At 40.4% G+C, this 16642-nt stretch overlaps 1 protein-coding gene across 2 annotated transcripts in view; it reads right to left on the reverse strand.

Annotated features, from left to right (window-relative positions):
- Positions 1–16642, reverse strand: part of NFATC3 (nuclear factor of activated T cells 3) — a 1346548-nt gene that overhangs the window by 982069 nt on the left and 347837 nt on the right. For both annotated transcript variants that reach the window (XM_044082043.1, XM_044082044.1), the window contains one exon: positions 4325–4487. In XM_044082043.1, the coding sequence (XP_043937978.1) occupies positions 4325–4487 (163 nt within the window). The remainder of the gene's footprint in view (positions 1–4324; positions 4488–16642) is intronic.

Consider the following 16642-nt stretch of genomic DNA (forward strand, 5'->3'; position numbering starts at 1 on the left):
TACTGATCCCAAAGATATTGCCAATATCCTGGCAGATCGATTTAGTGCAAACTTCACCCATCTCTCACCCCCTAAAGGGCCCATCTCAATACCAAAAGATTGCCAAATTTTGGTAATCACGGCCACACAGCTAGAAACCACACTCTCCAAAGCTAAGAATACAGCATCCATGGGACCAGATTACATCCCAGGCTGTGTACTACATGAACTACAAAATGAACTGGCACCTCACCTAAGTGTCATGTTTAATCATAGCCTCACCTCAGGCAACGTGCCCAATGAGTGGTGCACAGCTACAGTTATCCCATTCCACAAGGGGCGGATCCACCTTGGATCCCAGGAACTACCGTCCCATCAGTCTGACAAGCCCAATCTGCAAGGGCATGGAACCCATTATCATGGAACTTATAAACAAAGACATTGGCAACCTTTAAATACTGGACCCCACCCAATTTGGGTTCGTGAATGGCCGATCTTGTCCCCTGAGTCTGATTAACTTCTTCGAATCAGTCTCCAGAGCTGTGGACGCGGGTAAGGCAGTCCACACAGCCTATCTGGACCTCGCCAAGGCCTTCAACACCATCCCCCACTCTGGAATTATAGATAAACTTACTAAGCTGGGCATAAATCCCTAAGTCACTCGATGGGTTGCCAACTGGCTTACTGACAGAACCCAGACTGTAAAAGTAGCAGACTCCAAATCCAGCTCCATACAAGTGGAGTACCTCAGGGTTTATTCCTGGAACCGCTCTTGTTTGGCATTTACTTCCATGAAGTACAGACCAACACTGAGGGACTCTGGCTAACAAAGTTCGCAGATGACTGTAAACTGGGAGCCATTATTGAATCCCCAAATTATGTGGATATTATACAAAAGGGCTTTACAGAAACAGATGCTTGGTACCAGAGCCATGGGCTCAAGCTTAATGCCAAGAAATGTATAGTTATCGCCTTTGGAAAAAAACATGTACCCATGAATTACCACATAGGTGGCAGTACACTAAACATCGAAAGTGTGATGAGAGACTTCGGGACACAGGCGGACAGTGGTCTCACCTTCGATAACCACATCGCCACAACAGTCAGGAAATCCTTCTATGTGGCACACCTCATCACTAAGGGCTTTTCATCCGGAAAAAGTGGTCACTGTCCCACTATTCTCATCCCTCATTAGACCCATTATAGAGTATAACGCCCAGTTTGGTATGTACCTCATAAGACATCTGCAACAGCTGGAAAGGCCGCAGAAATACCTCACTAAAAGAATCACAGGCCTAAAGCAAATGCCATATGCGGACAGTCTAAATAAACTCCAGCTATACTCTGTGGCATATCGTCTACTCAGAGGCGATCTCTGTTTAACATACAAGGCTATGTAAAACCCTGAGATGTTGGACATGCTCCACTAAAAGACATCCCAATCCCTCAGAGCCACACACTCCAGGGATCGAAACCTAGTCATCACAATGAACAAAACATGCTGGAGGGACAGGTTTCTGACCCAGAGACTCTCCATACTCTGGAATAGACTGCCCACACACATGTCAAGCAGAGCACCTCCTTGGCCCTCTTCAAAAGGAACCTTGACAATTGGATGGGAGAAAGGAAATTCACCCCAGGGATCATGTCAGTTGCCCTGCTAGACAGGGGTCCAGGGAAGTAAATATTGTGGGAAGAAACATCCAAGGAATTGTTATGGCTAGGCTTGTATAGGCCCTAGGGCCGACAGCCTAGTATCAACCTATGAACCTATGTACAAGTCCAAAAACTGAGGGTCAAAAAATTTTTAAAAATACACCATGACTTATTCAGAACAGCAATAAAATTCTGAAACTTGTTGGTATACCTTTCAAGTGTTTTACAAGGGAGATTTCACCAGTCTGAACCCCTCTATACCCCTGCTACATGCACCACACATACACTAACTCCAAGATCCCTGTACATTGGAATAAGGAGCCCACCACCAAGATCCCACAGCCTCAGACTTGATTTATATTTGACTCATTCTCACTGGAGTTGTCCTCTGAATATCACAATAACAGTCCTCAGAATTTTAACGCAAAGACATAAAACACAGATTTATTTAAAACCCATTCTCTTCAAAGACAATGATTAAAGTGATTTAAGATTTCAGGGAGTGGAACAATAACTTCTTAGTCTAATTTATCAGGAACACGCATAGCTACTGATACTGATTAATCTACAGTGCTGCAATCGACTCTGGTACAAAAGAAAATGGCAACGTGGGATAAACTGTAGTCCTTTAAGTACCCGGTCCTACCACGAAAAAGAGAGATTCAGTTCTTTCTTATACCTCTTCGTTTACACCAATAAGAACACAACTGTTACATAAACCACATTCGTCCCCTCTTAGATGACTAGCCCGACCTACTTATTTTTGTAATGGTGACTTCTTTTGGGTGTGTTTGCTCTGTAGATTAACAATGGCATGAGTCATACCTAAAGTGACTGGCTACTATGTACACATTCATTGTTCGTTACTCAAACCTTCCTGCAATGAAGTTTGCAATTTATTTTGAGAAGATGTGCGGACTGGGCCTGAAGGGCCCTTTCATTTTAGCCATGTCCTAGTTTCAGGCAGTCAAAAACAGTTGAATAATTTAAAATGAATGGGATGTTGCAACACTGCACTCCTTAACACGTTAAAGATGTACAGAAGTTCAGACATTAAAAGAAATGAGTCAGACAATTCTATGCCCAGCTGGTCTATAACCAATGAGAATAATAAGTATTATGACAGCATATTTTGACAAATGTAGAAACAAAATTATATAATAAACATTTTTTTTTCCATTTCAATTTAGTTTTGTTATTCATTTCCCCTGATAAGCCTTTTTGTTATCTGCTACTCACTTTCACATTCTGATCTGGCCAAAATGTGAAACAAACACACGACATAAGTAAGGTTGATAAATGCTTGCAGTTTTAAGCTTATTAAAAAAGGGAGAATAAGCAATGTCTATGTTGTGTTTGCAGAATGCCTATCAGGGCAAATGTTAAGACTTGTCGTACATCTAGGCAAGGTGGAACACAACTGTAACCCTCACTGGAAATGAGATCCCAAGTCAGATGCCTTGAAATGAAAAGGAGTCGACTTGAATATAGCAAGGAGTCCCACTGAAGACTGAGAGACACAGGACAGATGCAGGAGACTGAAGAATTTCAATGTAGGACAGAAGCATTCGTAAGCACCTTCGAGATGGACAAAGTTCCAAGGCCAAAATTTTAAAGATGAGGGTACAGGTGGTAGCTTTTTAATTACTCTGCAATGAGTCGATTTTAAGATAGCAGAGGGGAAATTAACCGCAAACTACACATTTCAGTGAGAAACGTTGTAACCGAGCTACATTAGTCTTGCAATGAATCACTAACAAAGGAAGTGCATGACACAATAAGATGAATGTGTACACCTTCATGGGAGTAGCGTGCACTTCCAAAACCAGGCATTCTTAAGCTATATCAGTGGCCATCAAGAAAATGGCTTACTATACTGCACTCATATAACAAGTGAACAAGAGTGACAGATCCGGACCAAGGTCAAAATATTTCAAAGCATACATGGTTTTGAGAATAACTGTGCCTATTAAAGGAACTGCCTAAATGTTAATCACATTCACGCTACTGTTCTCAAACAGCATGACTTTTACTTTTCCTTTTGGGTGAAACAGCTGTAAAGCAAGATCATTTTATTTCAGTATCACAGAAAATAATGTCTCAGGAGAGTGGCCAGCTCTATAAATGGACAAATCATCAGCATAAAGTAGGTATTCAACTCTGCGTCCCTATCACACAGACAAGAGACACAGTTGCAATCCCTTTTAACAGTGAAAAATAATTCCACTTCAAATATTGCAAATTTCAGAATTAGCTGTAACTCGATTAAAAGCATTGTACCACCTTCAACCACCCTGCCTAATCAAAGGTTGACTCAACTTTCAGAAAACAACAAATTGAATTGTAGCAGCTGTGAAATGAAAATGGAATATGCTCGAATCTTCAGCAGACAATTCAGGGAAACTACCACTTTGCCAAACTGCATTACAAACATAATTCAGAAAACTTTTACAAACAATATAAAAGATGGGTCATCCCTCTGTTCACATATGTCTACTATCTTTTCACGGAAGTTTGAATAATTAAGCAAACATCTTTGTTAAAGGACTTCTGGCTAAGACATGGAAATTCTGAAAGCAGCAGCAAGAGCGCACACACACACACACACACACACACACACACACACACACACACACACTGCTTATTATATGCAGCACAGAAATTAACAAAAATTTTACTTCGGTCTTACCTTAACCACCGGGTGCCCACCAGAAGAGGCTTTCACGGCTCCACGGCTCCCTTCGGTTTCATAGTGCGCCCTGTGATGGGTCTTTGGCTGCACTTCTATTTTAAGGTCATACTGTCCATACTGGCTTGGTAAAGGCCAGTCTAGTGGGGGCAGTGAAGATGTGCTGTAAGAAAAAAATCTTTGTAACTAAACTTTTAAAGCATAGGGACCCACATTAGGCAGATATTCTGCATATACCCATCCTACGTTGCAAAATCAGGGCAACTGGAACACAGGCAGGGGCAATCGATATCTTCAGTCATGAACGGAGAGAGCATCAATAAACAAGTGCTAACAATCATTAGACAACACACACAACAATCTTAGATACACACACACACACACAAAAACAATTAGTGTTTAAAATCTTACTTAAATACACCTTTACACAGCAAGAAAGTTAAGTAAATCCCTGAAAAAATCTTCCTTAAAGAGATTGTTTTATTTCTTTTCTTTGAAAAATAAATTTTTTTTTTAAAGGTTATTCTCAGCGGAGACTGCATTTAAATACAGTTTTTTGCTGCTTTAGTCGGCTATTTACAAACCACGACAGTATGAATACCATCCTAAAGTGTTCAGAGAGGGACTGACATAACACAGTTACAGCAGAACACAAATAATGGCTGAGCCGTTAGGATTCTCCAGCTCCTGAATGGATCCAGGAAACACAGCATTAGAAGCAGAGACTCAGAACATTTAGGTTTGTTTTCAGTTCACTTCTCAAAATGCCAAAAGACCAGATGTCTGTTTAGAACCAAAGCAAAACACCAAATACAGCAACAGCATGTATAAAATTATTTATAGCTTGAAAAAGGGCAGATGAAACAATGGTGCAAGACAGCTTTTGGACTTCTTAACTGCATGTTTCACATGAAGATATATCAATGTATATAACAAAACGATTGTAATAACCGTTTTCATACAGGTTGCTGCAAAATGTATTAAAGATGGAAGTGCTTACCTTTTTTAATAAAGTTCTTTCAATCAATTTAATAAATGTGACACCTTTTGAGTACCAAGAACACCACTTCTTTTGGTGTTTTCAGGACAGCATTTTAACTGATTAATGGTAAAGTTTTCATTTCTAATTATTTTTCTGTTTTAAGCATTCAGTTCAGCTAGGCCAGAAACAGGATAAAGGCTAGAAGATGTAGACAGTCTAAGTAAGTGTTGCAGATATGACCTGGTCAGCTTCCCTTTCCCTAGTACCACCCTAGGTCTTCCATGTTTTCCCGACGCTTGAATGAAAGTTCCCTCTGGTAATGTAATTCAGCATTCCACTCTCTCCATTAAACAGCATTTTCTTGTGCAAATCTACCTTTTCCACTACATAACTCTAAATCATGACCTTTTCTACTTCTGTTACTTCTTTCTTCCCGCAACTCTCTTCTTTCCACTTGCACCTGGAAATGTTGCCTCGTCTGCTTTCTTCCACCACTTGCATGCAAAAAGCTCATGTTTTTCTTTACAAAACCCCTTCTGTTCCCTCATCTTTCTAGCACCGTTGCTACTTCACTGTACTCCCTCCATTATCACAGTGCTACTTTCTCTCTATATGCTAATTTCCAGAACCTAAGAGAATACTGTAGAGAAGGCCTCCTAAGTAACCGACAGAAAGACCGTCCGTGCCCTCCCATCACCATATTCACTCCCATGCATATGAATCCAAGCATTCTGTTGGCTTAAGTCCTACTGTTTACTTCTACACTGTGTGACTCAAAAGAAGTGCGACTTTTTACACATATACAGTGGATATAAAAAGTGCACACACCCCTGTTAAAATGCCAGATTTTTGTGATACAATAAAATGAGACCACAATAAATCATTACAAAACTTTTCCCACCTTTAATGTGAGCTACAACCTGTACAATTCAATTGAAAAGCAAACAAAATTGTTAGGGTAAAAATATAAAAAATAAAAAACATACAATAAGCTGGTTGCATAACTGTGCACACCCTTAAACTAATATTTTGTTGAAGCACCTTTTGATTTAATTACAGCATTCAGTCTTCTTGGGTACACACCTGCCATCAATTAAAGAGACTCTGATTAACCCCAAATAAAGTTCAGCTGTCCTAGTAGGATTTTCCTGACATTTACTCAGTTGCCTGCTACAGCAAAAGCCATGGTTTGCAGAGAGTTTACACAGCATCAAAGGGATCTCAATGTTGAAATGCATCAGTCAGGAGAAGGGTACAAAAAAAATTCCACAGCATTGGATACACCATGGAACACAGTGAATGCAGTCATCAAAAAGTGGAGAAAATATGGGACAATAGTGATGTTGCAAAGAACTGGACATCCCTTCAAAATTAATGAAAATACAAAACGAAAACTGGTCAGGGAGGCTGCCAAGAAACCTACAGCAACACTGAATGAGCTCCAGGAATTTCTGTTAAGTACTGGTTGTGTACTATATGTGACACTAATCCCCCGTATTCTCCACATGTCTGGACTATGGGGTAGGGTTGCAAAATGAAGGTCTTTTCTTACACAGAAAAACATCCAAGTCCGGCTAAAATTTGCAAAAATAACACGTCAGGTTTCCCAAAACCATGTGGGAAAATGTATTATGGTCTGATGAGACCAAGATTGAAATTTTTGGCCACGATTCCAAAAGGTACGTTTGGCGCAAAAACAACACTTCACATCACCAAAAGAACACCATCCCCACGATGAAGCATGGTGATGACAGTCATGCTTTGGGGCTGCTTTTCTTCAGCTGGAACTGGGGCTTTAGTCAAGGTGGAGGGAATTAAGAACAGTTCCAAATGCCAGTCACTTTTAGCCCCAAACCTTCAGGTGTCTGCTAGAAACCTGAAGATGAAGAATAATTTCACCTTTCAACATGACAATGACCCCAAGCATACATCCAAATCAACAAAAGAATGGCTTCACCAGAAGAAAATTAAAGTTTTGGAATGGCCCAGCCAAAGTCCCGACCTAAATCCAATAGAAAATCTGTGGGGTCAACTGAGGGCTGTGCACAACAGATGCCCTCACAATCTGACAGATTTGGAGCGCTTTTGCAAGGAAGAGTGGGCAAATATTGCCAATTCAAGTTGTGCCATGCTGATACACTCCTACTCAAGAAGACTGAGTGCTGTAAATGAAGTCAAAAGGTGCGTCAACAAAGTATTAGTTTAAGGGTGTGCACACTTATGCAACCAGCTTATTGCATGTTTTTTTTTTTTAATTTTTCCCCTAATAGAATTTTCAATTGAATTGTACAGGTTATAGGTCACATTAAAGGTGGGAAAAGTTTTGAAAGGATTTATTGTAGTCTCGTTTTTTTTATATTACAAAAAAACGGCATTTTTAACAGGGGTGTGTACACTTTTTATATCCACTGTAGGAAGTAATTTAGTTTGCAGAGTTGCAGTTTGTCCAACCTATAGTACAGTTCTATTTCTTCAAACATGTAACTGATCAATTATTTACACTGTCAAGTGTAACATTTTTTTTTTGAGTGGAGGAATTGTATTATGCTAAAGATTTAGATCTATGGAGTGTAGCAAATGAACCCCCCCCCCCGTCAGTGGTGAAGGATGTCTTCAAAATATGTTTTACACCATCCGGACTATAACGTACAGTAATTATCAGTTTAGGACATGACATGTTACAAGAGGCAATTCTGATGAGTACAGGAATTACATGTTTTTACTTAACAACTTTTTTTTTTGTGAGGAGAGGGGTGAAGCTTCATCCATTTAGAAGGGGATCTCTTAATACTTTGCATTTCATGACCACCATTATGTGCAGGAGTAATTAGATTTGATATAGTAATTTGCAAAGTTTGCTCCTAGCCTGTGCAATGTACAGGAAGTAAACATTTCAATACACAGCAGACAATATCACGTTGTTAGGAAAGGTGGACTAAAGTCAGAAAATAATGACAGTAATTTGAGTTTTAAACTTCATATCCTTCATAAAAATTCATGATAATGCAAATCCTGTTATTCTATCAACTTTCTAAGTTTGTAAGAACAATGTTTCAAAACTGTCCCTGGTTTTGGACCTTTGTCCCCCATTATTTATAGCTTTGTCCAGATGTTTACTGTATGAGGTTGAGAGGTATGTGGAAGAGCTATTCCTGTTTAAAGACACTCACAGCTGCATAACTAGTTGATCTAAGGTAGATGTTTTCCGCCAGAATGATACTAACACTACAGTTAAGCTGCAGGGGTACACCTTTAACCTGAATGCAGACTGGTCAGAACATTTGACATAATGAGGGTTACATGAAATGAGTAAAAAAAAATCCAATGCAGCTCCAAAGTAATAGCCAGCTAAAAACCCCAGCACAATCCAATAAGCACAACTTTTCTAATCGAGTGGTAAAAAACAGCGTAACAAACAGAAAGTTACCACTTAGCGCTTTCACCTGGAAACAAGCCAGGCATCATCAGAGTGGTAAAAAGTGATTAATGAACCAACATTTGTAGATTCAAACAGTCCCGCCCTTGTTAACCAACCTATCAGTAAAAGGTTACTGAGAAAACTATATTAAAAAGCGGAAGGTGCAGTCAAAAAACAAAAAATATAAGAACATTTTAAAACATTAATATGGAAATATTAAAGTATTCTTATAGTTACAAAACAAACTAACCTTTGTTAAAAACAAGCATAGTAATAACTCAAATTTTGCTTGTAAATTACATAAAATATCAAGAAGAAACAAAAAAATAATCCTTGTTTTCCTGCCTCTCCCCGACTAGTTTAGACCAGTTTACAGGCATTGCTGTATTCTGGGCTGTGGTGTAGTTCCTGTGTTGTCCATTACCTTACTTGGGTAGAAGGAAGTTTCTTTGCTCACTAGTGGGAGTGGGTAGCCTTGAGCAGCCTACCTGTCCCTGTAGGAAGTGACCTCAGCACAAGAAGCTGTAGTAATTGGTTGTTTTGGACCATTTCTAGCTCTTTTGTAGTTCACTGTTTAAAATCCTCCTCTGAGCGTTTTTTTCTGCTATATTGCTCAGACAAGCTCCTCGTGGTTCTGCAGAGTGGTCCTAGCAGCAGGGAACTCAGAAAAGTGACCACTTTCTGGATTTAAGTATATTTGCTTTTTTTCACTTGGAATAGCTTCTGTAGCTTACCCTGAACTAGCTTGAACTGTTTTTTAACTGTTTGCTGCATTATTTTAAAATCTGCACTTAAAGTTACATTTTAGTCGAATTTGATCGAAAGTTTGTTTGTTTGTTTGCTTAATTTAACTGTGGAGGCTGCCCACTAAAGAGTGCTGGCCTGTGTAACTAATTTATCACTGTCTCTGCATTTTCTGTGTGTTTCTACCAAAAAACAAAAAATAATCCTTGTTTTCCCACCTCTCCTCGACTAGTTTAGACCAGTTTACAGGCATTGCTGTATTCTGGGCTGTGGTGTAGTTCCTGTGTTGTCCATTACCTTACTTGGATAGAAGGAAGTTTCTTTGCTCACCAGTGGGAGTGGGGAGCCTTGAGCAGCCTACCTGTCCCTGTAGGAAGTGACCTGAGCACAAGAAGCTGTAGTAACTGGTTGTTTTGGACCATTTTTAGCTCTTTTGTAGTTCACTGTTTAAAATCCGCGTTTGCACGGCTTTGCGTGGTTGTGCGCATAGCACAACGCCGGTTAAACTTTTTCTGGCTCCGCCAAGTCTGCTCTTCAAATTTTCCCTTAAGGAAGCTCTACTCTTAGTATAACCAGACTACTTTCTATATTATAAGCCTAGCACTTGTTCTCAATACTTCTCTACTAAGTGAGCACTCTCGTACTAAGTAAAGCACTACATCTACTTACCACCCCTGTGAATATCCACTTCCCTTAAAGGTACAGCACTCCCTTATACTGTTCTAGCATGTCGAGTGGTAGATTACTGGCATAGTCTCCAGATCAGCTGGTCAATCTGGGTATCTTAAGACAATGCTACAATTGTCTCATGTACACAGACAACCCTCTCCTCCTCCCAACAAACACAAATATATGTGAGAGATGCAACTATATAGCCAAACTGGAGGCTGAACTCTCTCAACTCAGGGCTGGCATAACCAGACAGGAGGAGATGGCAACCACACACACACAACAATCCCAGTCCCACATAGACCTAACACAACTGCAAACCAAACACATAAAAACACAAAGACATACTCGGAGGCTCTAATAAAAAACTTACCAAAACAACAGAGGCTCCCAAAGCAGACACCCAAAAATCCACCACCTCAAAACAAAACACATGCAACACATACTTCAATAAATCAGTGTGTCAACCAATCACAGCCCTTAAGGCCAAACACCTTGCCTGATACACTAGTAATAGGTGACTCTATAGTCAGACACGCTGATGTCCTGCTGACCAGGCTGAACAAGGAGAAGGTGACTGTGAGCTGTCTATCGAGAGCTAGGATCCGCCACATAACACACGCACTCAGGTCACTCCAAAGCAAGTACAAATATGACTCCGTCATTGTCCATGCTGGTGTGAATGACCGGAGACGTACCTCCCTGGACTACATGAAGCAGCATCTTGCCCTCACCAAGAATGATACCACAATACAAAGACAAGATGATCAGCTTTAACAATTGGCTCAAGTACTGGTGTCATACTAAGGGGATCCAATGTCTGTCTGCCTGGGATGACATGTTGGACAAACCATGCTGCTTCGCAAGGGATGGCTTACACCTGTCACCACTGGGCTTCCGGATATTCGCTAAGGCTCTTGCCACCCCCCATAATGCCTTTTTTAGGCAAGGCTCAAAAGACAAACCCACCTCCTTAGAAAACAATAATGGAAAAAAAACTAAGGGTAATGCTGCTCAACGCCAGAAGTCTAAATCTCAAGATGCAGGCACTTGATGCACTCCTCAGCACGGAGAACATCGACGTCTGTGCAGTAACTGAAACCTGGTTCAAGGCTCCTGAGAGCACCCCAGCGCTAAAAGGCTATACCTCATATCATGCTTTTCGGCCCCAAAACCCGGGCCGAACCACAAAGGGAGGGGGAGTGTCCATATTCATCAAGGACACCCACACCTCCAGGTTAGTAGCAACACATGAAGCATCAGAGACCATACAGGTGCAACTAACCATAGGCAAAACTGCTATACAACTGGTAGCATGTTACAGACCACCCTCCCAATCTCAAGAACTCCACTCAGCCTTCCTGAAGAACATAGATTGGGTACATTATTCTAGCCCTAATACCCTATCCCAAAGGTTCCTGGAATTCATAAATTCAAATGCACTGGAACAATTAGTCACCTCTCCCACTAGGGGAGATAATATACTAGACCTGATCATCACAAACATGGGGACAAAATGCTCCACACCGGAAGTATACCCCTCACTAGTGAGATCTGACCACAAACTAATCACCCTGGATATACATATCCCACCTCCACCCCCAGCAAAAAAGACCACAGTGAAAAACTTCTCAAAAGCAGACTTCACTCTTCTTAAGACTGAGATGGTATCCTTTAAGCCCACTGTGCCAGTGGATACCACATCCCACAATGCTGAATCCTTCACAAATGCTTTCTATGGACATCTCCAAGAATGCATGGATCATGCAATCCCAAACAAATCCAAGTCCCTCTCCACCAAAGGTAAGCGTCCTGTCTGGTGGACCTCAGCCATAAACAAATTGTATAACAAAAGAAGGAAGCTACTGCACTTCAGAGCAAAATCCCATGAAGGGAAGACATCTCTGATCAACATTAGCAGAAAACTACGTTCTCTCATAAAAACATCCAAGGCCAACTTTGAGAGAAAAATCGCTAAGGACACTAAAGATAACCACAAAGCCTTCTTCAGCTATGTTAGAAACCTGGGCGGAAACCCTCAGATATGCTCAGAGTTGGTTCACAACAATAAAAAATACACTGAACCCACATATATTGCCAACATTCTGGCTGACAGGTTCAGTGCAAATTTCTCCCCTCCTTCACCCCCAAAAGAAGAAATACTTATCCCAGCTGAATGCAATCTCCCTGTCATCTCTGATGTCCAAGTGAGAACCGCCCTAAACAAAGCAAAAAACACAGCATCAATGGGACCTGACGGTATCCCGGGTTGTGTGTTATGTGAACTCCAAGAGGAGCTAAAACCCACACATAAAAATGCTATTTAACGTTAGCCTTACTTCGGGATATGTACCTGAACACTGGCGTACAGCAACAGTGGTCCCACTCCACAAGGGGGGTGTGCCTCTGCAGACCCTGGAAACTACTGCCCCATAAGCTTAACCAGCCTGGTCTGCAAAGCTATGGAAAGAATCATTATGGAACTCATAAACAGAGACATAGGGGACCTACAGACACTTGACTCCACCCAGTTCGGCTTTGTAAAGGGCAGATCCTGTCTTTTAAACCTGGTTGACTTTTTCAAAACAGTCTCTAGAGCCATTGACGAGGGCAAAGCAGTCCATACAGCATACCTGGACTTGGCTAAGGCCTTCGACACAATACCCCACTCAGGCATCATAGATAAGCTCAACAGCTTAAACATAAACCCTTATGTCACTAGATGGGTTGCAAACTGGCGAAAGGACAGAACCCATAAAGTTAAAATCACTGGAGCAATGTCAGACTCAAAGCCAATCACAAGTAGTGTCCCACAGGGATCTGTCCTGGGACCCCTCTTGTTCGGCATTTATTTCTCAGATGTTAAAGCAAACACGGGAGGGCTGTGGCTGACAAAGTTCGCAGATGACTGCAAACTAGGTGCCATAGTCGATACACCAGCAGACACACACATCCTACAAAAAGGCCTCACAGAAACGGGCAACTGGTGCCGGAGTCACGGCCTTAAACTAAATGCCAAAAAATGTACAGTCATCCCCTTTGGGAAAAACAAAGTACCCACAAATTATCACATAGACAGCAACCCACTGAATACGGAAAAAGTAATCAAAGACCTAGGGACGCAAGTCGACAGCGACCTCTCATTTGATACCCACGTTGCCAAAGTGGTTAGAAAAACATTCTACCTTGCACACCTCATCATGAAGGGATTCACATCCATATCCAAGGATGTCATTGTACCCCTGTATTCCTCCCTCATCAGACCCATGATTGAGTACAATGCCCCATTTGGTATGTACCTCACCCGGCATTTGCAACAGCTGGAGAGACCACAAAAGTACCTCACCAAGAGGATCAAGGGTCTCCAACATATGTCTTATTCTGCCAGACTAAAGAAACTTCAGCTCTATTAAGTAGCATACCACCTGCTCAGAGGTGATCTCTGCCTGACGTACAAGGCCATGTCCAATCAGGATCTGATGGACATGCTCCACCTCAAAAAAACCAAGTCCATCAGGACCACGAGAGCTAAAGACTTAAACCTCGGCACAAGTATGAATAGGACATGCTGGAGGGACAGATTCATAACCCAGAGGCTTCCCATGCTTTGGAACAAGATCCCAGTTCAGATAGGCAGAGCCCTCACTGACTCTCTTCAAGAGAAATCTTGATGAGTGGATGGGAGATCGTAAGTTTACCCCAGGGGTCACATCTGTGTCACTGCTAGACAGGGGCACAGTAAACTAAATCTATTATATAAGGGGACCTTCATTGTGTCACTACTAGACAGAGGCACAGTATTCTAAATTTATTCTGTACATTTTTTGTACCATTTCATGGGGTGGCAAAAGCCACATCACTATGGCTAGGCTTACAAATGCCCCAGGGCAGATAGCCTAGTACTAAACTATGAAACTATAAATATAATGAAAATACAATACAATTAGGAAAAACATCCAATGAAAAAGTATAATAAAAAATAATAATATATGTAGTATTAATAATAAGTAAACCACTATAAAAATATTTTTATATATATATGCGAATTTGTAACACTCATATAAAAAGAGACCTATATTTTAAAATACTAGCCATATAAATATTCTCATTAATACCTGGAGGTCTGGACGCGTTAAGTCTCAATTGCCACATTGTCTCCCTCATCTCTAATAGGGTCTTAAAATCGCCCCCCCTATCATTGTCAGGTGTCCTGTCCACCACAAAGAATATGAACTTCTTAAAATTGGTGCAAGTCAAACTGTGTAAATATAAAGCGTTGGTGGTCTTTTTGTTCTTAATGTCCCTAACATGTTCAAGGATTCTTAACCTTAATTTTCTAATGGTCTTTCCTACATAAAAACTGGGACAGCTCAAGCAGGTGGCAGTATAAATGACCCTCTTGGTGTTACAGTTACAATGACCAGGACATTTAATAGTTTTGTAAAAATGTTGAACTGTAACATAAGGGCCATTGTTGATAAATTTGCATACACTACAGGAACCACATTTATTCATGTTGGAAGTCTTATAGAGTCCGTTATTGGAGTTGTCCCTTTCCAACAGCTCCTTCAAATTCAAACCCCTACTGTATATAATAAGGGGTGTGTTCCCAATAATCAGAGTGGTTTCCCTATCTATAGTGTAACGCCATGTTTCTTTTAAGATATTAACTATTGTGTCTGAATGGCCATTAAATGGCAGAATCATGGCTCTCATATGTTTCTCATGAACAGAAGTGAAACTAAAATTACTCTGATCATGGTTCTCCTTGTGTAAACCTCCCTGAAGTATCGGCTTGAATGTTAAATGTCTTTTAACATCCACCTCATTTCTAATCCTGTTTAAAAGTTCTAAAGGGTAGCCTCTTTGTATAAATATATCCACTAAAACCTTAATTTCCTTTACAAATTTGTCGTCCTCACTTATCAATCTGGACAGTCTTACCATTTGACCCTTGACAACATATCTTTTTTGATAAAGTGGGTGACAACTCTGAAAATGTAAAAAAATATTTGAAAAGTTTCTTTATGGAAAATGTTAGATTCTGTAGTTAGTTCCCCTTGTTTTTCTTTGGTGTAAAGTAAAATGTCCAAAAAGTTACAGGTGTAACCGTGTACCTTATAGGTAAATTTAAAAAAAATTGTGGTGTTGTTAAGGTATTCAATAAAAGTGTAAATTATTTCAGTTGGCCCCCTCCAAAAAAATCAGTATGTCATCCAAATATCGGAGGTATAATGCCACGTACTGCATAAATGATGATGAAAAAATTTTACCTAGTTCCCATTGTGCCAGAACTAATTTAGCGTAAATTGGCGCACATTTTGCCCCCATGGCAACACCCGTAACTTGTTTGTACAATTCACCTTCAAAAAACAGAAAATTGTTAGATAAAATAAGGTCCATAAGATCCACAAGAAGTGATCTTTTGACAGTGTGAAAACCCCTCTACTGTCTAAGCAGGTTTTAAATAAATCCAAACCTTCTGACTGTGGTATCACAGAAAAAAGGTTAATGACATCAATAGTGACCATGGTAAATGGCTCAGCAAAGTGTTGTTGTCTAATAACATCTAAGCAGTGCCAAGAGTCACGCAAAATATGTGGAAAGTGCTTAACAATGTTTTTACAATAAAAGTCCACATAAGAGGCCAAAGTTTCCGTTTTGGAACCTTTGGCCGATACAATTGGGCGAAAGGGTGAGTTGTTTTGATTCTTATGTATTTTTGGTATGCCAAAAATGGAGGGGGTCACCGGAAAATCTACCTGTAAGTAGTGATGTTCCTCATGGTCAATATCCCCGTCCATAAGCCATTCATATAGAAGCCAGTATATTTTGGAATAGGCCATATGCATCTCATTACGTGATACCCTGGTATAGGTACTGGCATCATTCAATAGACTGGACATTCTATTGGAGTAATCAGTAGTTAACATAATAAGCACACCCCCGCCCTTGTCCGGTTTCATGACTCTAAACTGGTTAGAAGATGCCATTTCACGTAAACAAAACTACTCCCCAGTGGTCATGTTTTCTGGTAATTGATCATCCAATTTGTTTAACCTTCTAATCTGAGCTTCACACAGATTCAAAGATGTGTACACATGGGTGAGCCGGGGGAATAAAGGTGCTTTTTCTTTTAAGCCCAATTATTTGTTCGTTCAACAAGTTATGGTTCTTAGAAAAGTACATTTGCAAATTCAACTGTCTTGTATATAACCTAAGGTTAATCAAGAGTCTGGCTGCTTCATTCCTAAACTTGAGTACAAAGGTGAACCCTTTTCCAAACAATGACAAATGGTTGTCTGTCAACACCAACTCAGTAAAGTTGTAAAAACATAAGTTATTAATTGTCACCTTGTTACAAATCAGTTCATCGTCAGAACTGGAACTATCACGAATAGAAACAATATTAAAGGTAGAACTATTATCTAGAAAATGTTCAAGTGTACAATAACTAAAATCATTTCCTGCACTAGTGTCCAAAAAATTGTTCCCAAAACCTGAT

The sequence above is a fragment of the Protopterus annectens genome, chromosome 8.part1 (genome assembly GCF_019279795.1).
Source record: "Protopterus annectens isolate FY-2018-M chromosome 8.part1, PAN1.0, whole genome shotgun sequence".
NCBI classification, from domain to species: Eukaryota; Metazoa; Chordata; order Ceratodontiformes; family Protopteridae; genus Protopterus; species Protopterus annectens.